General features: G+C 40.4%; 1 protein-coding gene across 1 annotated transcript in view; it reads right to left on the bottom strand.

Annotated features, from left to right (window-relative positions):
- Positions 1–21,632, bottom strand: part of FLVCR1 (FLVCR heme transporter 1) — a 28,682-nt gene that overhangs the window by 3,158 nt on the left and 3,892 nt on the right. The window contains exons 2-9 of the mRNA XM_047704780.1: positions 20,333–20,477; positions 14,533–14,673; positions 7,638–7,705; positions 6,728–6,831; positions 2,592–2,702; positions 1,756–1,861; positions 1,435–1,546; positions 3–70 (exon numbers count right to left, since the gene is read on the bottom strand). Coding sequence (XP_047560736.1) covers positions 3–70; positions 1,435–1,546; positions 1,756–1,861; positions 2,592–2,702; positions 6,728–6,831; positions 7,638–7,705; positions 14,533–14,673; positions 20,333–20,477 — 855 coding nt within the window. The remainder of the gene's footprint in view (positions 1–2; positions 71–1,434; positions 1,547–1,755; positions 1,862–2,591; positions 2,703–6,727; positions 6,832–7,637; positions 7,706–14,532; positions 14,674–20,332; positions 20,478–21,632) is intronic.

Here is a 21,632-nt window from a genome sequence, read left to right as displayed (position 1 = left end):
ACAGCTTTAATATCACCGTTTCTAATTCCTATGTTTATGTTGTGTCTTTTGAGATCAGACTTGATTAATGCTGAAACAGAGAAACATCAGTGGAGTCACCAAAGGGTATATATGAATGCATCTATCTCGAAGCAGTACAAAGTCTTTTTTGATGTTGTCCCATTCAGCACACGGTTGTACCATCACATTCAAGAGCATCCTCGCAGCATGAGAAAAATGCTAGTGCTTCTCTATGCCACTAACTTAATTAGCAATTCATTCATCAGTGAACAAATACAGGGTGATAGGAACCAAAGATACAAAGGTGAAAAGCACAGTCCTTTCCCTACAGCATCCTCCAACCTAAGGAAATAAGGATAGCAAACGATATAACACAGTAGGGTCACGTAGAAGGTACAGTGGGAGCAAAAGAGAAAAAAAATGCCTCTGTCTGTCCGGAGAAAATCACGGAAGGCTTGCCAGAGGAGACACATTTGAACTGAAACTTGAAAAATGAGTAGGAACTTGTCAAACAGATAAGGAGAGGAAGGCACTCTGGGCAGGCAGGAAACAGTACATGCCAAGAATGCAAGATGGGAGGAGAACGGCCAAGAATCTGGCCCCGGAGGTAGTTTGGGATCACTGGAGCGTCAAGTACTAGGGGAGGAGGCAAGATGTGTGGCTTGGTTGTTCAGCACCGTGTACACTGTATGGAAGAGTTTACACTGCCATCTGAATAGGGCAAAGGAATGCAGAAAGAAATCAGCCAAGTGAGCCGACAGGAGAAACAACACGGGTGTGGAAACACTGCTGGACGTTGCGCTTTGCTTCTAAATCCACTTTTACGCTAGTGCACCCAGACAAAATACAGATAAAAGCCCTCTTCTGGGCCCCTTCTCTAGCGGTTGGGCAGGCGGGGCTCTACTCTCGTTCTTGACCATGTCTGCTCCGATTACCCCTAACCAGGGTCAGAACCGGCTAACCATTCCACGTGCTGTTTCCAGCACCACACACTATGGTAACTGCTGACGTGAAGGCACGTTCTAGGTGCCAGACACGATGCTGGGAGGTTTCCTGAACCACCTCAGTCAATCTGCGTAGCGACCCTCTGGGGCAGGCTTTTTAATACCCTGCATATGAGTGAGAAAAGGAGGATCTGAGAGGTGAAGTAACTTGTTTAAAGTCACACAGCCAGAGGAAGCTGGTCTGCCCGCTCCAGAATCTTCACCGATTCTTAATACAATGGTTTGGTTTTTTATGCATAGTAATCGTATTGAAGTTAAAATCTGAAAAATGAATTAGTAGATTCATATTCTTAGAAAAGACAACATCCTGTTTTATATCTCTGTTTTTCCCCTTGAGTTTTGCCAAGCCATTGAGAACAAACAGACATAAAAATTAAATATAAAGACAATATGACATAAGCACGTTTGCTGGGAAAATGCCCTAATTTACCTGTTAAAATGATGCCTAGAAACATCCAAATACAAAGGAAAATGTTCCCTGCCTTAGGACCATAGTCTGATGTGAGCTTTCCTTGAGCCAATGTGAACAAAATTCCAAATATCTAAAATAAGAGAAATAATGGTTAAATTTGCTTCTTTGAAACTAGTGCAATGTTTTTCTCCAGAACTTCTCCTATTTTATTCATAGGACTTAGCTTCTAGAAACACTAAAAGGCAGAATTTTTCAAACAGAAACAATTTTTAAACTTGTTATCCACTAGAATAGTCAGCAAACTAATTATCTGAAACTTAAAAGAAATTAGAGGTTTACCTGGGCCGAAGCATTAAGAAGACCAGAGGAAGTACCTTCAGATTCAGGGTAAGTGATTTCAACAGCAAATTCAAAACCCAATGGGAGGTAACCGGTCATGAAGAAACTAGGAAAATAAATCCAGAATTACAGAAACAATTACCTGAAGGATAGTAGCACATTGAGGCAATCATTCCAGTTCTCAGGCCTATTATAGTGATCACATAACTGAATATTTTGAACTTAACATATGAAAGTAAGACCCTATTATTATTCACCAATCAGCCCAACAACAGAAGAACTGAGAAATAAAGCAGTTCCTAAGTTTTTCTTTTTGTGAGAAAGATTTACCTCTAATTTATGAAGTCAATTGTCTTTCTAACTAAATAAAGGCACCTGGACTGAGAAAGACTTTTCCATTTTTCACTTCTCATATATACCAAAAAAATTTTAAACTACTTTTTCTTTATTTCTAAATAATTATGCATTTATGTGCACAGGATAGATTCTTTTTTTAAAAAAAGATTTATTTATTTATTTGACAGAGAGAGAGAGATGACAAGTAGGCACAGAGGCAGGCTGAGGGTGAGGGGAAGCAGGCTCCCTGCTGAGCAGAGAGCCTGATGCAGGGCTTGATCCCAGGACCCTGAGATCATGACCTGAGCCGAAGGCAAAGGCTTAACCCACTGAACCACCCAGGCACCCGGATAGATTCTTTAAAGTTTAAAATATTACAAGACATTTGAATGAACTAAAAATTTACAACCACAGCAGTAATACTTCAGAATTGTAACAGCATGCTATCATTCCTCTTACATACACACACACGCGCGCACACACACACATGTGATGCTTACCCGAGTACCCCTCCAGTAACAAACACGACGATAATGTATCCAAGGTCCAATGTGAAAGTAAATACAACCATTCCCAAAAAAGACAAAATGTAAACTATCAGAGTAGTCTGTCTAAAACAAAAACAAAATTGTTAGTATTTTGTGTGATTTTCCTAGGTATATAAAAATCATGTCGCTAACCATTGCTCTGTCCATACAGTAATAATCAATTCTTTGGTTTTCAAGATTCAGGTTCCCTTGTATGGAAGATGTTTCTACCAAAGCATGGACTTTAAAGCTTACATTTAAGATTCAACAGCAGCAACCGACAAAACTCACACCATATCCAATGTTCAGACAGGAAGGAATATTCATGTGGATCCAATCACCTTTGTGCCACCAAGTGGGAGAGTTTCCTGTCTGTAGCTCAAGACTGAGTTCACATTTCACCTCTTCCAAACGCCCTTTCCTAACCACTGCGGCTTACAACGTTGTCTCTACTTCCAAATTCCCTTATCAACTTAGAATCTATATAATTGTCACATGACAGACATCTATTGGGCGTAGGACATCTAATTTAGCCTGTTCTATTTTTTTTTTTAATATATATTTATTTGACAGAGATCACAAGTAGGCAGAGAGGCAGGCGGGGAGAGGGGGGAAGCAGGCTCCTTGCTGAGCAGAGAGCCCGATGATGGGATCGATCCCAGGACCCTGAGATCATGACCTGAGCTGAAGGCAGAGGATTAACTCACTGAGCCACCCAGGTGCCCCTAGTCTGTTCTATTCTTATTTTTCATGTATGAACGCTTTCTTTTCCCCATTTAGACCACAAATATCTCAAGGACAGGGATGCTATATCACTTGTCACAATCCCTAGCTGAACTATGGCCACAACACAAGTTTGGTGAATGAATGGCAATTACTCTGAGGACAAAATCAGGACAACAAAGAAGACATTTCTATGCCTACCATGTTTTCTAATTGTAAAGTGGACCAAAGGCTAGTAATAACTTTAATCTTTTACATATGTTCCCTTTATCTACAGACTGAATGGGTTTCCCTGTAAGCTACCATTTCACAATAGAAACCACAGCAAGTGCTGTCTTAAATTATGGGAGAGTTATCTTGGAGAATTTCACAATAAGGGATCTTGGGAAGGGCTTACATAATGGTATCAAACATATGTTGGGCCTTGAAAGGTACATAGGATACACAGGTGACAATTCCATATTTCATTCATTTTATTGCATTCCATTTATTTGTCCATAGCTCCACTCATTCATTTCTCCCAAGCAGATGGGAAGATTCTGCCTGTTAAAAAATGTAGCTATTCTTGGCTTAGGGGCCCAAGATGGCAGCCTAGGAAGACCCTGAATGCATGTCCTCCCACAGACACAGAATCTACCTAGAAAACAATTCCTCCTGAAGAACTGAGGACTGAACAGCTTCTGCATAATAAAGGGGACCACACAGAGAGCAGCAGGAGAGACAGACAGGGTGCCAGCGGGAACCCCACTGCAGACCCAATGACCTGCAGTAGGGATGGATATCACTGGGCTGTCCCTGTGCAGATTCACCCGCCCTGGGGCACAACAAAAACCAAAAACAACAGTGGTTTAAGGGGCAACTAGACTATGAGTGGAGGAAATCATTTAGTAACCCTAGAATGTCTGCCAAACAGTGGGGAAACTGCTGGAACTCACTGTGGAGTTGGGGATGCTGGTGATAGCCGCTGTTTACAGTGGCCCCTCAAAGGCACAGATGGGAACAGAGTCCACTACCTCACACTAGCGCCATCTGTCCCGCAAGGGCAGCCCTCCCAGACTGCATCTGCTCCAGCTCAAGTCGTCCTACCTGGGCAGCCCCGGTACAGAGCACCCCTGCCAGCACTCGCTCTAGCTCTAGCCACCCCGCCAGGGCAGCCAGGGCAGCCAGAGCAGCCAGGGCACAGACTGCCTACGAGTGCCTCAGGGCCCCCCACCCCCACCCCCGGCTCACGCCTGCCCCAGGTCCAGCTACTCTGCCCCTGTGGACCTGGCTTGAAGCCCCTGGGACCATTAGGCCCAAATGTGCTCCAGCTCTAGCCTTCCCACTAGGGTGACCTCCGGCATGGAGCACCCCAGGACCTCTGGCTTGGACCAAATCCAGCTCTAACTGATCAGCCAAAACAGCTGGGCACACAGCGTCCACGGGGGCAGGTTCCTACATAAGGCCACCCCTTCAAGACCAGAAGAGAGGGGCGCCTGGGTGGCTCAGTGGGTTAAAGCCTCTGCCTTCAGCTCAGATCATGATCTCAGGGTCCTGGGATAGAGCCCCACATCGGGCTCTGTGTTCCACAGGGAGTCTCCTTCCCGCCCCCCCTCTGCCTGCTTCTCTGCCTACTCTGTCAAATAAACTAGTAAAATCTTTAAAAAAAAAAAAAAAAAAAGACCAGAAGAGATACAAACCTCCAGTTATAAAATAAATAAGTCATGGGGATGAAAAGTACAGCACAGGGAATATAGTCAGTAATATTGCAACCACTTTGGTGACAGATGGCAGCCACACTTACTGCGGGGAGCACTGAGTAAGGAAAATAATCACTCCCCTGTGTTAATTACTGCGGCATCATTTACAGTACCCGAACTACGGAGGCAGCCCAGGTGCCAACCGATAATGAATGGATAAAGAAGATGTGGCACGTATATACGATGGAATATGATTCACCCATAAAAATGAATGATCTTGCCATTTCCAACAACAGGGACGATCTAGAGAACAGATCTAGCCATACGAAATAAGTCAGTCAGGGAAAGACAAATCCCATAGGATTTTAATCGTATGTGGAATTTGAGAAACAAAACAAACAAACAAAGGAAAACAAACAAAAGAGAAAGAAAACCAAGAAACAGACTCTTCACTACAGTCAACAAAGTGATGGTCACCAGTGGGAGACGGTGAGAGGACGGGTGGAACAGAGGAAGGGGATTGAGAGCACACTTCTCTCTCGAGCCCTGAGAAGCTGTAGAATTGTTGAATCACTATATTGTACACTTGAAACTAACACTGTATGGTAACTATATTGGAATGGAAAACTTAACTAAAAAACGAAAATAGTTGTTGAATCACCATGCTGCACACCTGCAACTAATACAATATTGTATGTCAACTGTACTTCAAATTAAAAAAAAAAAACAACAAAAACACTAAAACCAAAGAAAAAGCCATTACCAACCCCCAGAAGGCCCCTCCAATCACTGCTTCCCTGTCTCCGAGAGTAGCCACTATCTTGGCTTCTAACAATATAAATGAGCTTTATATGAATGGAGTCACACATCATAAAAATATATATATACCTATTCTTTTAAGGCCCAGTGCAAAAGATGCTGCCCCTGAAATCCCTTTTCAGTCTCCTAGTTGTTATTCCTAAGTTCTTCTTTTGTATTAGCATTTTGATTATATAAATGTATAATTAATACTGTATTTTCATATTATGTATTATAGTATAGTTAAGTGTGTTATAGTATGGGGCACTTTAGGCAAAGACTTTTAAAGACTTTTTCCCAAGATTGTATTTATGTATGTATGTATGTATGTATTTATATAATTTTTTTGTTTTTAAGTAAACTCTATACCCAACATGGGGCTTGAACTCATGACGCTGAGATCAAGAGTTTCATGCTCCATCAACAGAACCAGCCAAGCACTCCTAGGCATTTTGCCTAGTTTACCAAAATGCCTTATGCTCAATAACAATTTTTTGGTAGGAAAGATGACTTTTTGTTTACTTGTTTTTAAGCTTACAACATGAGAAAAGAACAGGATAAAGTTTCTGTCAGAAGTCAAATATTTCTCAGAAAGGGCTTTTACAGAATGAAATTTTTAACCATTTAATCATTTTACAAATGATCCCTTCTAAAGACTTATGTGTGCACAATTATTACTGGAGGGGAAGAAGCTGCATAAGGTATCCGAATTCTCAAAGTTAAAGTAAAACCGATAAAATAAGACAAATATAGACTTCATTCAGAAGTGAAGGGAATCTAAGAATGTCTAGAATCCAAGTCCTTTAGTAATAATAACACTTTTAAAATTTCTTAAAATAAGCAGCAAAGTTTCCAGTAAGCCCCAAATACCCTAGGTTGTACGCCATACATTTATCTACTATCACTTACTTGTATGTTTTGGTATGATCTAGCCACAAGCCACAAAGAATAGAGCCCACCATTCCAGCCACTACCAATGTTAGCCCAATCCTTCCAGCATTGATTTCTTCTCCCTTTAAAAAATGTTTCATAAGAAGTTAATCAGATACTTCTAATTCAAATAGATCTTTCACACTCTCGTACCTTTCACAGTCAATGGAAATAATCAGATAAAATTAAGCATACAATATAGTAGGAAATTTAGTACATCTGTTAGGGTGAGGGGGGTGGGGGGCTGGTAAAGCACATATCAAGTACATTCTGTTTTCAAACCAGAGAAAAAAGAATACCTAAAATGTGGGAGAAATACAAGAAATTTTTCTTGAACCTCCACGGTTAAAAAGTGCAATGATTTTTGTTAGAATTCTCATGTAATTCACAGAAGTCTGAGAAGCAGATTAATCTGATAGTTTTTTTTATATTACAACTGCTTTCTCTTTTCAAAAGCAAAAACCGGTCACAGCTTAATATTTACTTCTTTATATTTGGGTTGGTTTCCCTTAAAATTGTTTGTTTTTCCCATATAACCAGTCACATTTCTTTTAAAAAGTACTGAAAAAGACTTGGGTATTGTCACAGCAATCATACCTTCCACTTTCCATTTTGTGTGTTTTATAAATTGGATTAAACGTATTCTCAATTAAAACAAATGAGAATCTTTTAAAGCAACAAGGTCATAAGTCTTTTTTTAAGATTTCATTTTTAAGTAATCCCACGTGGAGCTTGAACCTACGATTCTGAGATCAAGAGTCGCACATTCCACCAACTGAGCGAGCCACACCCCAATAAATCTTTAATCTTATGATCATGCTAACAGGAATGACACTGTTTAAGAAACACTCTTGGCCAGGGGCACGACACAGTACAGACAGAAACTCACCTTATAATATGTCAGTATCATTTGATTTAATAATGTTGAGACTGAGTAAAATGCTCCAGTTATGATACCTACAATAATAAACGGGAAATTATAAATGTACCATTTACTAGATGATATGAGTACTCCGGGAAAATGGTGAATATAGAACACATTTCTCACACAGCTGCCAGAGAAAATGAAAAATTCTTGCCATTCCTTTTCAGATGATGGAATGATCAATTTAACACCTGAACTTACTAGAGATTACAATGGTAAAATTCTGTCATTACACCATTTATCATTATTTAGACTCAGATAGGCCAACCATAACTCCTGTCTGTGTGCAGAACACTGTACACAGCCATGAAGCCCTGAACAGATTGCTCCCTGAGCTCCTACAACGTACGCAAGCTCATGAATGTTCAATCATGAGACCAAAACCCTGCCTCAGAGACCTCACCCCTGCATTCACGACTTCAAGGCAACTGGTAAGAAAATATTAGAGAATATTTAAAAAGGAAAAATAAAAAAGTTATCAGAAAGCATGTGACTGGGTTTGAATCCTGCTGATTCCTGGCACATTTGTAGGACTTTAGGTAAGCCTCTTAATCTGGTGAGACTTAAGTTTATTCTTTCTTTCTTTATTATTAAATATTTCAAGCATAGAAAACAATGTACCTCTTTCTCAGAGGTAACACTGATCCTCATGTTAGTGCTTTTCATTTTATTTTATTTACTTTTTTTAAAAAGATTATTTATTGATTTGCAGGGCACCTGGGTGGCTCAGTGGGTTAAGCATCTGTCTTCAGCTCAGGTCATGATCCCAGGGTCCTGGGATTGAGCCAGATCAGGCTCCCTGCTCAGCAGGGAGTCTGCTTCTCCCTCTCCCACTTCCTGCTAGTGTTACCTCTCTGTCAAATAAATAAAATCTTTTTTTTTAAAGATTTTATTTATTTATTTGACAGAGAGAGAGATCACAAGTAGGCAGAGAGGCAGGCAGAAAGAAGGGGAAGCAGGCTCCCTGCTGAGCAGAGAGCCCGATGCGGGGCTCGATCCCAGGACCCTGAGATCATGACCTGAGCAGAAGGCAGAGGCTTAACCCACTGAGCCACCCAGGCGCCCCAAATAAATAAAATCTAAAAAAAAAAAAAGATTTATTTGTTGATTTTAGAGACAGCACACGAGTGGGTAGGAGCTAGGGGGAGGACACAGACTCCCCACTGAATGGGGAGCCTAACCCAGGGCTCGATCTTAGGACCCTGAGATCATGACCTGAGCCAAAACAGAGTCAGACCCATGACTGAGCCACCCAGGTCCCCCAGTGCTTATCATTTTAGATATTACAATATATGTGTAACTCTGAATAACAATTAGAATGATTTTGCATGTGATTGAACTTTATATAAATATATTATTTGTATCTATCTATAGCTTGCTCTTATCATTCAATATTATGGTTTTGAGATTTACCTGAGTCAATACTTTAAATTCTAGTTCATTAATTTTCTCTACTATAGGATAGTCCATTATGTGAATATACTTCAATTTAATTATCTCCTGGCCAGTCAATAGATACTTAAGACTTTTTCCAGTTTTTCACTATTTAAAACAATATTGCAATGAATATTATGTTTTTGTTATTGTATACAAGGGTTTCTCTAAGTATATACCTAGGAGTAGAACGTCTATTTTCTGGGTATAGTCAAATTGTTCTTCAAAATAGTTGTACTGGTTTATACTACCAGCAGAGTTCCTTTACTTCACATTCTTGCCATATATGTTTTTATCAAACTAAAACAAATTTTCTTTGCCAATCCGAATGCATGTGTACTGTGTCTTACTCTGGTTTTGATTGGCATTTCCTTGATTACGCAGTAAGTAGTAAGGTTAAGTAGTAAGGTTCAGCATCATATATGAGCCATATGCAAACACATAAATGCTTTCTGGTTTCCTTAACTTCTTTGCCCTTTTCTTACTGAGCAGTAGGATTTATTTCTACAGTGTAGGTACTAAGCCTTTGTTGGTTATATGCACCACATTTTCTCATAGTCTATGTCCTGCCTTTTCACTGTTTATGGTGTCTTTTTAGAAAAGATCATTAACTTTTTTTTGAGAGAGAGAGAGAGAGAGAATGTGCATGCAGGGTGGGGAGGGGCACAAGAAGAGGGTTAGAGAGACTCTTAAGTGGGCTCTATGCCTGGTGTGAGCCCCACAGGGGGCTTGATCTCATGACCCTGAGATTATGACCTGAGTTGTGAAATCAAGATCAGATGCTGAAGTGACTAAGCCGCCCAGGGACCCCTAAAAGACCATTATCTTAATGTAATCATATTTACCAATCTTCTCCTTTAGGGTTTATGTGTGTTTTGTTTATTTATTAAGACTTTATTTTTAAGTAATCTCTACACCCAATGTGGGACTTGAAGTCTCAACCCCAAGATTAAGAGTCATAGGCTCTATCGACTGAGCCAGCCAGGCATCCCTTCTCTTTGTTATATTAAGAAATTCTTTCTTGAAAAAAAAAAAAAAAGGTTTTATTTAGTTATTTAAGAGAGAATGAGTGAGTGAGAGAGAGAGAGAGAGAGAGCACAAGCAGGGGGAGGGGCTGAGGGAGAGGGAGAAGCAGATTCCCCTGCTGAGCAGGGAGCCCAACATGGGGATCGATCCCAGGACTGGGGGATCCTGACCTGAGCCTAAGGCAGACGCTTAACTCACTGAGCCACCCAGGCATCCCGAGAAATTCTTTTAAGAATATTAAAGCCGGTTTCCTATCTTGGAACTTGAAAGTTCTAATTTTCACCCTTTGGTCTTTAATCCATTGCAATTCATTTTTTTCATGGTATGCTAGAGAGAGCTAATTTTTTTTCCCCATATCCCATATGGATAATCAATTATCCCAGGACAATTTACTATATGGTTTCTCTTATACAAAGTACCTGGCTTTCATATATGCACGTTCTGGTCATTAGAGCTGTTTGCGAATACAGCAGTCCCCTCTTATCTGCACGGGATTTGTTCCAAGTCCCCCATAGGATGCCTGAAACTGCAGATAGTACCAAACCCTACATATACCAAACCCTAAATATACCATGTTTTTTCCTGTATATACATATATACATACATGTGGTAAAGTTTAATTATAAATCAGGCACAGTAGAGATCAACAACAATAATAAAACAGAAAAACTACAATATGCAGTAATAAAAGTTAGGTAAATGTGGTCTCTCTCTCTCTCAAAATCTTATCATACTGTATTTTTCTTTTAATTGTGATGATGTGAGATGATGAAGTACCTACGTGATGAGATGAAATGGAGTAAATGGCCTAAACCATGTGACGCGGGGTGAGGCTCGTGCTGACCCCCTGCGACAGGTCAGAAGGAGGAGCATGTGCTCCCTGACTGTGCTGGTTGGGGAGCTGAAACCAGAGTGACCAGGTCACTGAAACCAGAGAAAGTGACACTAGGAATGAGAGGATCACTGCATTCTAGTTTTTCTCCTTCCAGACACTCAGGGCCACCGCCACATGACTTTCAATCTGAGTGGAAGTGACCTGTCCCACTTGCTGCTCTAGTGATCCTATCAGCGTGGTCCAAGGTATCATTCTGGATCCCTGAGTCAACTCTGGGGAGCAGCACCTTGCTGTCAACTTGCCCTGAACACGCAGCACCGATAATAACTGAATTTTTGATGTGTTTGGCCACTGAGAATCTTCATTAGCAGAATTTCACGGCCATCATACAAACCGGCCTGCACACACATACAGGGAGTAGGTCACTGGGATCTCTACTCTGTTCCAGTAACTGAATAGTCTATCCCTAGACTATACACGGCATCTTAATTACCACCGCTTTATACATCCTGGTGTTTGGATGTGTCTGTCCTTCACCTTGTTCTTCATTGACATTATCTTTGTCGTCCTTGACCCTTACTTCTCTCGCAGGAATTTGACCATTGGTCAAGTTCCCTCACGAGCCCTGTTAAAATGGGAGATTGCATGATGAGACATAGAGCTGTGTAAAGATCGTATCAAAGGACCCTGAGTAACTGGCCTTTGCTGCTCACCTCCCACTGAGCTCAGATACACAGAGGGACCCAGCGTGGTTAGCTGGGGGAGGCCCAGGAAGACTGGCCTGAGGGTACTCCCCTGTGCTGCACCTTCCACGGATCTTGGATCTATTCCAGACTGGAGTAAAGATAGCAAGAGTCAGGATAGAGGATCGTAAGAGCAAGAAATACTGTTATCTGAGCCTAGATTATTTGTCTGTGTTTCAGATCGCTAATAGCACAAGTGGCAGAGTGAAGGAACACATTCTCCCCAAACAGCCTCACCGCAAGAAAATGTTGTCTTAGACTCTTTGGTTCCTAAGTTTGGGACACTGTATATAATCCTGAAAACCTGTCCTAGGAATATAGTCCCTATCCAGTCTATCCCAGGTGCAAGTTTGCTCCAACTTTATATATAATAGCAGTTATGGAGGGAGACAGGGGCCATGTCAAAAGGTGTGATGTGACTCACTCATTCAAAACCATGATCCCTAACTAGTCACCCCTTCAGTGAAGAAAACAAGCTTGAGAACATTTTCCAGCTCTCCTGGGGAATATTACCAAACTCTCCACAGTGTTTCTCAATGCCTTCTTCCTGCCTTTTTTTTTTTTTTTTTAAGATTTAATTATTTATATTAGAGAGTAAGTGAGGCAAACATTAAGCCAGCTCTTGTAGGACTGCTTAAGGGAAAAAAGGAGCACATTTCAGGTAAAAGGAATAATGGCACAAAATTACAGAGACTAGAATTTATGGCCTATGAGCCCATGGAGGCACGTGTGTGTGTGTGTGTGTGTGTGTGTGTGTGTGCCTGTGACCAGAGGCTGGTTATAAACTGGCTCAAAGAAAGTCTTATCTCGGGAGACAGTGAGAAGAGAAGGAGGGTAGGAATCTTTCTTCCTTAAACCACAGGCTACAAAAATGAATTTGCTCTTACAGATAAAAATCACCCACTGTTATTTTCTTTACTTCCTAGTTATGTATTTTAGGTTTAAGCTAACCAGTGGAGGTAACCATAAAAATTAAGAAAAGGCACTATGGCATGCTGAAATATTTAATGGGGATAGGATATAACATCTGGGATTAATTTAAAAATATTCCAGGGAAGGGGCACCTGGGTGGCTCAGTGGGTTAAAGCCTCTGCCTTGGGCTCAAGTCATGATCTCAGGGTCCTGGGATCGAGTCCCCCATCGGGTTCTCTACTCAGTGGGGAGCCTGCTTCCCCCTCCCCCTCTGCCTGCCTCTCTGCCTACTGTAATCTCTCTCTCTCTGTCAAATAAATAAATAAAATAAATGAGCCACCCAGGATCCCCTAAATAAACAAAATCTTAAAAAAGAAAAATATTCCAGGGAAGAAAAATTTCAGGAAAAAGGTAGAGGGAAGAGATAGAGCAAGAATAGCGAAATATTGGTAATTACAGTTGGATGATGATCGGTGCATAGGAATTCACTATATTAAAGGTTCTACTTTTGTGCTCAACTATTTTCACTGAAAAAGAAAAAAAGGAGAAAAAGATGAAATAATCCTGATAAAAGGGTGAGTGAGAGTTTAGGTCAGGGCATAATTTGTTACGACTCGTACAACAGTTATGTAACCACGGTGCGTGCTCCCAAAAAGCTGTCAAGAAGAGAAAGAACAGTGGAGAGTGACTTCTGAAGACCAGTAAGACAGAAAGAGGGGGTGTTGGCCATTCTTATAAATGGTGTTGATATAAAAAAACAAACTGTCAGCAAACTCCGAAGGGAACCAAATAGGTTGGTGTCTGCAGTCAAAGCTACAGAGTCAGGGTGAGTATCCGTCAGTTACCTTGAAATATCTAGAAGGATAAGAATTGTTTTTCTATGGACATTGGGGAGGGTATGTGCTATGGTGAAGTGTGTAGACCTGGCGATTCACAGACCTGTACCCCTGGGGATAAAAATACATTATATGTTTATTAAAATAAATAAATAAATAAATAAATAAATATTTAAAAAATTTAAAAAAAAAGAATTGTTTCAAGTTTGAACTGGTTAAGGTGATTGCATGAATGTCTAGTATCGACCCCAAGTAGTCAAAATGGATGCCACTTCGCACACGGGCAGGGAAGGGATTATTGATGACATTTCCCACATGATTAAGGCAGTTCATAAAGGACTTAAAATACTCAGCGAAAACTCAAAAGAGAAGACAGTGCTTGTCTGTTTGAGATCTATTATATTTTATTTTAAAAACACAAGAAGGGGCACCTGGGTGGCTCAGTGGGTTAAAGCCTCTGCCTTCGGCTCAGGTCGTGATCCCAGGGTTCTGGGATGGAGTCCCACATCGGGCTCCCTGCTCAGCGGGAAGCCTGCTCCTCCCTCTCCCACTCTCTCTGCTTGTGTTCCCTTTCTTGCTATGTCTCTGTCAAATAAATTTTTAAAAAAATCTTTAAAAAGAAAAGAAATTAGATCAAGAAATTATTAAGAAATTAGGTTAAGAAATTATGAAGAAAATCCATCTTGAAGTTTTTGCTTTTAGTTCAAAATTTAAGTTTATGACTATGCCATCATTATTTTTGTAGTTAACAAACCTATCTCATTAATTAAAGCTCAAACCACTAGATTAAATGAAAAGAATCTACAATGCTCAGTTTTGTTTTGTTTTGTTTTTTTAAAAGATTTTAATTTATTTATTTGAGAGAGAGAGTGAGAGAGAGCATGAGAGGGGAGAAGGTCAGAGGGACAAGCAGACACCCCATGGAGTTGGGAGCCCGATGCAGGACTCGATCCTGGGAATCCGGGATCATGATCTGAGCCGAAGGCAGTCGCTTAACCAACTGAGCCACCCAGGCGCCCCTACAATGCTCAGTTTTATACAGAAATCAAAGAAAGTAAAAGAAAACCACTTACCGTAAGTGATCAACAGAAGGACAAAAGGAATGTTTTTAAATAGGTTCCTTATTGATTTCTTATAGGAATACTCAGCACAAGGGCTTTTTTGAAGAACTGCTTGCGCCTGGCTTGGTGGATACTGAGGTTTTTCTTTGAATGCTGGAAACACACATGGAAAGGTAATTAAATACGTGGTCTTCCTTACTGAGCAGACTAAATCCATTTAAGCTTAAAGAGGTAGTTAAAGCCATAGATTGAGCCTTTCATTTTCATTAATTTCTTTTTTTTTTTTTTTTGACAGAAATCACAAGTAGGCAGAGAGGCAGGCAGAGAGAGGAGGAAGCAGGCTCCCCGCTGAGCAGAGAGCCCGATGTGGGGATGGGGAGCTCAATCCCAGGACCCTGAGATCATGACCCGAGCCGAAAGCAGAGGCTTTAACCCACTGAGCCACCCAGGCGCCCCTCATTTTCATTAATTTCTGAAGAATATCCTCCCAGTCCTCTGAAACGGACTCCAACTCGGAGATCTGGCCAATCCACATAACTGCAAAACCATCAGTAGTATGTCACAACCTTGCCCACTGATTATTCCATTCTCAGTTAAGCAAAATTAATATATATTCTAGTAGTATTCAACAATTCCATTTCTAAACTTACTTCAATTTGTAATTACAAGTAACATCTGATATAAGCAAACCAATATGTTACTGACCTTTTAAAGGACTGTCTTGAGTTAGTATCTGTTTTCTTCTAATATTTGATACAATAATTACACCTCTAGAACTGAAAAGGTCCAGGTGGATTCATGGGAGCAGAGCTCACTGAAACATCGATTAATTAGGATATACTGAAAATGCATCAAACTAAAACAGGCTTCTATTTTTACAGGTGTCATAAGTAATTCAAGAGGGTACATACTCATGAATATTTGCTTTTGAACGTCCTTGTATCAGAGGACTGGTAGACATAAACTGTTTAAGTTGTTGCAATTCCTTCTCTTCTGTTCACCCTATCGGTTCCTTGCTATTGAGGACACCTGTGGTCCTTCCCTGAAAGTCTCTTTGGGTCCCAGTTAAGATAGGAGCTATTTCTTTTTCCTAACAGTGGTAATACACAACTCACTTGGTTATAAAACAAAATTTCAGAATGTAAAAACCATGCTTACAAGGTAATCATGGGGATTTGGTGAGTCGTCAATCTCTTACTAGGTTCTTATTTACTCTGGTAAAGTAAGTATAAATGGCTCAGATTTGAATTCAAATGCAAAGAGAAAACAATTTGGATTAGTCTTCAGCTCCGCTGAATTTATTTTCGGAAGATGTGATAGCATTTGGTTTCAGGTAGCCATCTGCCCTGTTGAACAAAATTAGGCCCGTATCTATCAGCTACACAATACACTAAAGTTGGGTTTCAGTCTATAGGAAGAAAAAGAAACAGAGGAACAGAAAACCACTGGTCTATGACTCTGTTTACTTTGCGTTGCTTCCTTCAAAAGATGAAATATGGCTTTTTCTTTCCTTTGAAACTAAAAAGCAGTAGACTTCTTCTTTCTTCTCCCAACCAAATACTGTATGCCAATAAAATAATTAACTACAGGGGCCCCTGGCTGGCTGAGTCGGTAGAGCATGCAACTCTTGATCTTGAGGTCATGAGTTCAAGCCCCATACTGGGCAGAGAGCTTACATTAATAATATTAATAATATGGGTGCCTGGGTGGCTCAGTGAGTTAAAGCCTCTGCCTTTGGCTCAGGAGGTCATGATCCCAGGGTCCTGGGATCGAGCCCTGCACATCGTACATCAGGTTCTCTGCTCAGCAGGGAGCCTGCTTCCCTTCATCTCTCTCTCTGCCTCTCTGCCTAGTTGTGATCTCTGTCAAATAAATAAATAAAATCTTTAAAAAATAATAATAATAATACCATTCAAGCAGTTGTTCTCCAAAGTAGACAAAGGATTTTGGGGCACCACATTCAAACCCTTTCTCCCATGAAGAATAAGAAGGAAATCTACTGTGCTTAGGACTACTTGTACTTTTTGGAATTAGATAATAACATTATCTTTTGATTTCATTATTTGTCCCCCAGGCAGACATTCCACATATGAACTTAGTACAAGATACATATAGGTTTGAATACTGGCTCTGCCTCATATCTTTGTGTAACTCAGAAGAAGTCAATTCCTGCCTCTCAACTATAGCTTTCTCATACACAAAATGGAAATAATGAGTTCTTATGAAGATTATATGATATAATATATGCAAAATCTTATAATTTTTGAATGCTACACGGAATACAGTGTCATTTTCAGGACTACTTTTTTTCTTTAAAAAGATCTACTCACTTATTTGAGAGAGAGAGCACAAGTAGGGGGAGAGAGAAAGGGAGAAGTAGACTCCCTCTGAGCACAGAGCCCAACATGGGGCTTGATCCCAGGACCCCGAAATCATGACCTGAGTGGAAGTCAGATGCTTAACCCACTAAGCCACCCAGGTGCCCCAGGAATACCTACTTTCAAAAGTCAGAGACTTTATCTCACATGCTTGAAATTCTTACAGACAAAGTAAAACAGTGGTATGTGACATAAGCCTCAAGATAGTATTTTTGAAAGACCGCTGAATACCAATTTAGTACATGACACATTGCTGAAAAGCAACAGCAAAGCCACATTACTTTATAAAATTTGGTTGGGCTTCCAAAGTATTTATGGGAAGTATTTAGAAGGAAGTTGGATTTTCTTTTAGTAATTAAGGGCCTTTAAGTAGGGATTTTAAAAATAATCCCTATCTTCTTCAATAGTAAGTATTTGAGAATAAGGAAAACAGATAAATTTTTTTGTTTAAATGTCATGATTTTCAGGGTACCTGGGTGGCTTGGTCGGTTAAGCTGCTGCCTTCGGCTCAGGTCATGATCCCAGGGTCCTGGGATTGAGCCCTGCATCAGGCTCTCCACTGAGCAGAAAGCCTGCTTCTTCCTCTCCCTCTGCCTACTTGTGCTCTGTCTACTTGTGCTCTTTATCTCTCTGTTGAATAAATAATAAAAAAAAAACTTAAAAAAAAAAGAAATAAAAACAAATAAGTAAATAAATGTCATGATTTTCAACCCAAGACATTCATGTCACTACTGTATATTATCTTGCTTTTATACTATGCTTGGTATCCTAAGGTTAAGATTACAGGTCACCAAGCAAAACTTGACAGTGAGCCCTTTCTTCCCTGCTCCATCTCCACTGTCTATTCAGAAGCTATGAGAGCATAAATTAGTAATAATGTACATGTATATGTCTCCTTTAATTTCTCAAATAACATAGGTGCTAGGTCAAACCTATTAATAATGCCTTTCTGTCCCCTTCCTTTGAGAAATAAAAACCTTATATTTGTAGCATCCCTATAGAAATACTTAAACACATATGTGTCATGTATATAATTTCACATGTAGACATATCTTATATAGAACCTGTTCTCTCATTTCTTCCAAAGAGATAAAGCAATGAAAAGACAATAAAAAAAGGAAGACCAGAATGGATGTGAAGATACACAAGCAATCGCAGGAAGGAGGATTTTACATTTTAATAATCCCTACTGCTAACAGAGGATCCATTTATGCAAAATATATACAAACTATATATTATCTAGCAAATCAAATATGGCTACCGGAGAAGTAGACTTAAGAGTTTATTTTTAAAAAACATAGAGTTGACCCTTAAACAACGTGGGGGTTAGAGGCACCAATCCCCTACAGCTGAAAATTCATGTATAACTTTTGATTCCCCCAAAACTTAACAACTAATGGCCTACTGTTGACCACAAGCCTTACTGATAACATAGCTGACTGACACATATTTTGTACGTTATATGTGTTACACACTGTGTTCTCAAAATAAAGTAAGCTAGAGAAAAGAAAATGTTACTAATAAAGTCATAAGGAGGGGCATGCTTGGGTGGCTCAAGCCTTTGCCTTCGGCTTGGGTCGTGATCTCAGGGTCCTGGGATTGAAACCCGCATCAGGCTCTCTGCTCAGCGGGGAGCCTGCTTCCTCCTCTCTCTTCTGCCTGCCTCTCTGCCTACTTGTGATCTCTCTGTCCAATAAATAAGTAAAATCTTTAAAAAAAATTTTTTTAATAAATAAATAAAATCTTAAAAAAAAGTCATAAAGAAGAGAAAATACTGTACTTTTACAGTACACTTTTACAGTACTATAAAAAACCCATGTATAAATGGACGTGTGCAGTTCAAACCCATGTTGTTCAAGGGTCAACTGCAGATTTCTTTTAAAGCTTTTTTAAACTGCTGAAATAGTACAGGGATGATTTGTCCCTTTTCAGTAGTCTATACATAGCAAAAATGTCGCTCCCTAACTGAAACATAAAAACCAACCATGAGGAGATTTGGCATGTCAGAATACTTTATATGCTACCAAGAGAATATTTTTTTTTTTAATTTATTTATTTGACAGAGAGAGATCACAAGCAGGCAGAGAGGCAGGCAGAGAGAGAGGAGGAAGCAGGCTCTCCGCTGAGCAGAGAGCCCGATGCGGGGCTCGATCCCAGGACCCTGAGATCATGACCTGAGCCGAAGGCAGCGGCTTAACCCGCTGAGCCACCCAGGCGCCCCAAGAGAATATTTTTTTTCATTATACAGTCTTCCACCTACACGCCTTTGAAAACTTTGTGATCTAGAGATCACAACATTTGAATTTTTCATTACTATTACAGCCATGGTGAAAATTAACCTTATAAATTTTAAAACTCCAGCTATAATGCAATTTAATGTAAACATTAATGATTAAAAGATGATCTTTCAACTTTCAAGTTGCTTTCTTCCTCAAATCAAGTTAAGATATCCTGAGTGCCCAAAGGGCCATATTACAGTTATACTATCAACCACATTCCTGAAAAAAACCTGTCCTCCCTGCGAGCAAAATTTTTTCCCATTAAAAATAAACTTTAGAGGCACCTGGGTGGCTCAGTGGGTTAAAGCCTCTGCCTTCAGCTCAGGTCATGATCCCGTGGTCCTGGGATCGAGCCCCGCATCGGGCTCTCTGCTCAGCGGGGAACCTGCCTCCCCCTCTCTCTCTGCCTGCCTCTCTGCCTGCTTGTGATCTCTGTCTGTCAAATAAATAAATAAAATCTTTAAACAATAAATAAATAAACTTTAAAAAGCAGACCTTCCCAAACCTTCTTCCAAACTGATGATGGCTGCTTGTAGCTGATTTGGACTGACTGCTTCAAGAGACAGGCCCCGACGAGAGGACTCAGGGACGAGTGGTGACAGCAGTGCTTTGCTGGAGTGGCCCCAACAAGCAGGCAGTGGCCCGTGTGAGGCTCTGCGGAACAGCTTACCACTGCCCAGGATCGTTCACTGGTCAACATGTTCAGATCCAGTTAATTGTTTAAATAGGGATCCTTGGAAGGATTTCTCATTAAAAAAGAAAAAAAAGGTTGCAGCCTCTTTGCATCATTTCAAAGCACGACAAGGATTTGTTCCTGGGTTTGTTAGCATAAGCCGCAGAAAATGTAGAAGAAGATGCAAACGGGAGGCAGGTGGCATGTTGGAAACCACGGTTATGCGGGAAGAACCGTTAGTAGGGAGAGAAATCAGATGAATTAGTGTTCGAACCCTTTACGACATTAAAGTAGATGGTAGCTGACCATAACGTACCCCGAGGGATTAGCATTCATTATCTGAACAAGAGCAACAGCAAGAATGAAACAAGCAAATGGCATTCGAGATATTATCATGAAAATGTTCAGGGTCAGCTACTTTGATTTCCATATGTTGGCCATGCATTTATCTCCCTAAGCAACAGGGAAAATAATTTGCTTACCAATTACTGTTAAAAGACATAAAAACGTGGCGATGGATGATGTCCCATAAAACATGGTACTGATATTACAAGCCAGCAGATCTGTGTCATTCTGTGTGTTGGGCACTAAAACTGGTGGAAGCAAAAAGCCAACAGCAGTTCCAAGCTGAAAAATAAACAATCCTGTTAATAGCTACTATGAATAAGAGAAAAAAAGGACATACTGGCCATCAATACAGCATAGAGAAGACAGCTCGTGTATTGAAGGTGTAAGGTGTACATTCTAAAGCACCATGTTCTGGGGTGCTGGGCTGGCTCAGTTGGAGGAGCGTGAGACTCCTGATCTCGGGGTCACGAGTTCGAGCCCCACACTGCGTATAGAGATTACCCAAATAATAATTATTTTAAAAAAACCAACAACACCACGTTCTAATGTTTTGTTGGTTTTTTTCACTACTGTACTGTTAAAGGGTAGTTGCTGACAAATGCCTTCACTATTCAACAAACTCCTACTATTTGAATGATTCTGCTGTAAGGATGGGTAAGATACCATTCTTATACTTTAGATGCTTAAACAATCAAAAAGAGGAGTAAGAATATGCAGATCAGGGGCGCCTGCGTGGCTCAGTGGGTTAAAGCCTCTGCCTTTGGCTCAGGTCATGATCCCAGAGTCCTGGGATCGAGCCCCGCATTGGGCTCTCTGCTCGGCGGGGAGCCTTCTTCCTCTTCTCTCTCTCTGCCTGCCTCTTTGCCTACTTGTGATCTCTGTCTGTCAAATAAATAAATAAAATCTTAAAAAAAAAAAAGAATATGCAAAGTAAAGTTCAGAAAAGATGAACTTGGTGGGTACTGGGTCTTCTTTGAGGGTAAATGAAAATGTTTTGGATCTAGATAGAGGGATGGTTGTACAATACGGTGAATGTACTAAATGCCACTGCACTATAATCTAAGATGGTTAATTTTATGTTATGTGAATTTTGCCTTAGTAAGAAAAACACAAGGTTGGATAGGATGATCACAATGAAAGAAATAAAATGAAAGGCGCTCAAAAGAGAAAGACAGCAGATTCTTTCAGGGATGGAGATGAGGAGGAAGGGCCCTAGACTGGTTTCCAAATGGAGGCTGAGAGAGATAGTAAGAGTCACCAAACACTTCATTTGCTCCTTTACAAAAAGCGGGATAGAGACCATTAAACAGGTGATTACAAGACAGCATGGTAAGTACAGTGATGGAGAGGTAGAGGGCAGAGAGTCTGCGATGATCATGGGATCTATCATGCCAATGAGAACACTATTGAGTGAAAGGGACTAAATGAATAGTT

The sequence above is a fragment of the Lutra lutra genome, chromosome 15, assembly GCF_902655055.1.
Source record: "Lutra lutra chromosome 15, mLutLut1.2, whole genome shotgun sequence".
Taxonomy (NCBI): Eukaryota; Metazoa; Chordata; class Mammalia; order Carnivora; family Mustelidae; genus Lutra; species Lutra lutra.
This window is presented reverse-complemented; position numbering and strand designations above follow the sequence as displayed.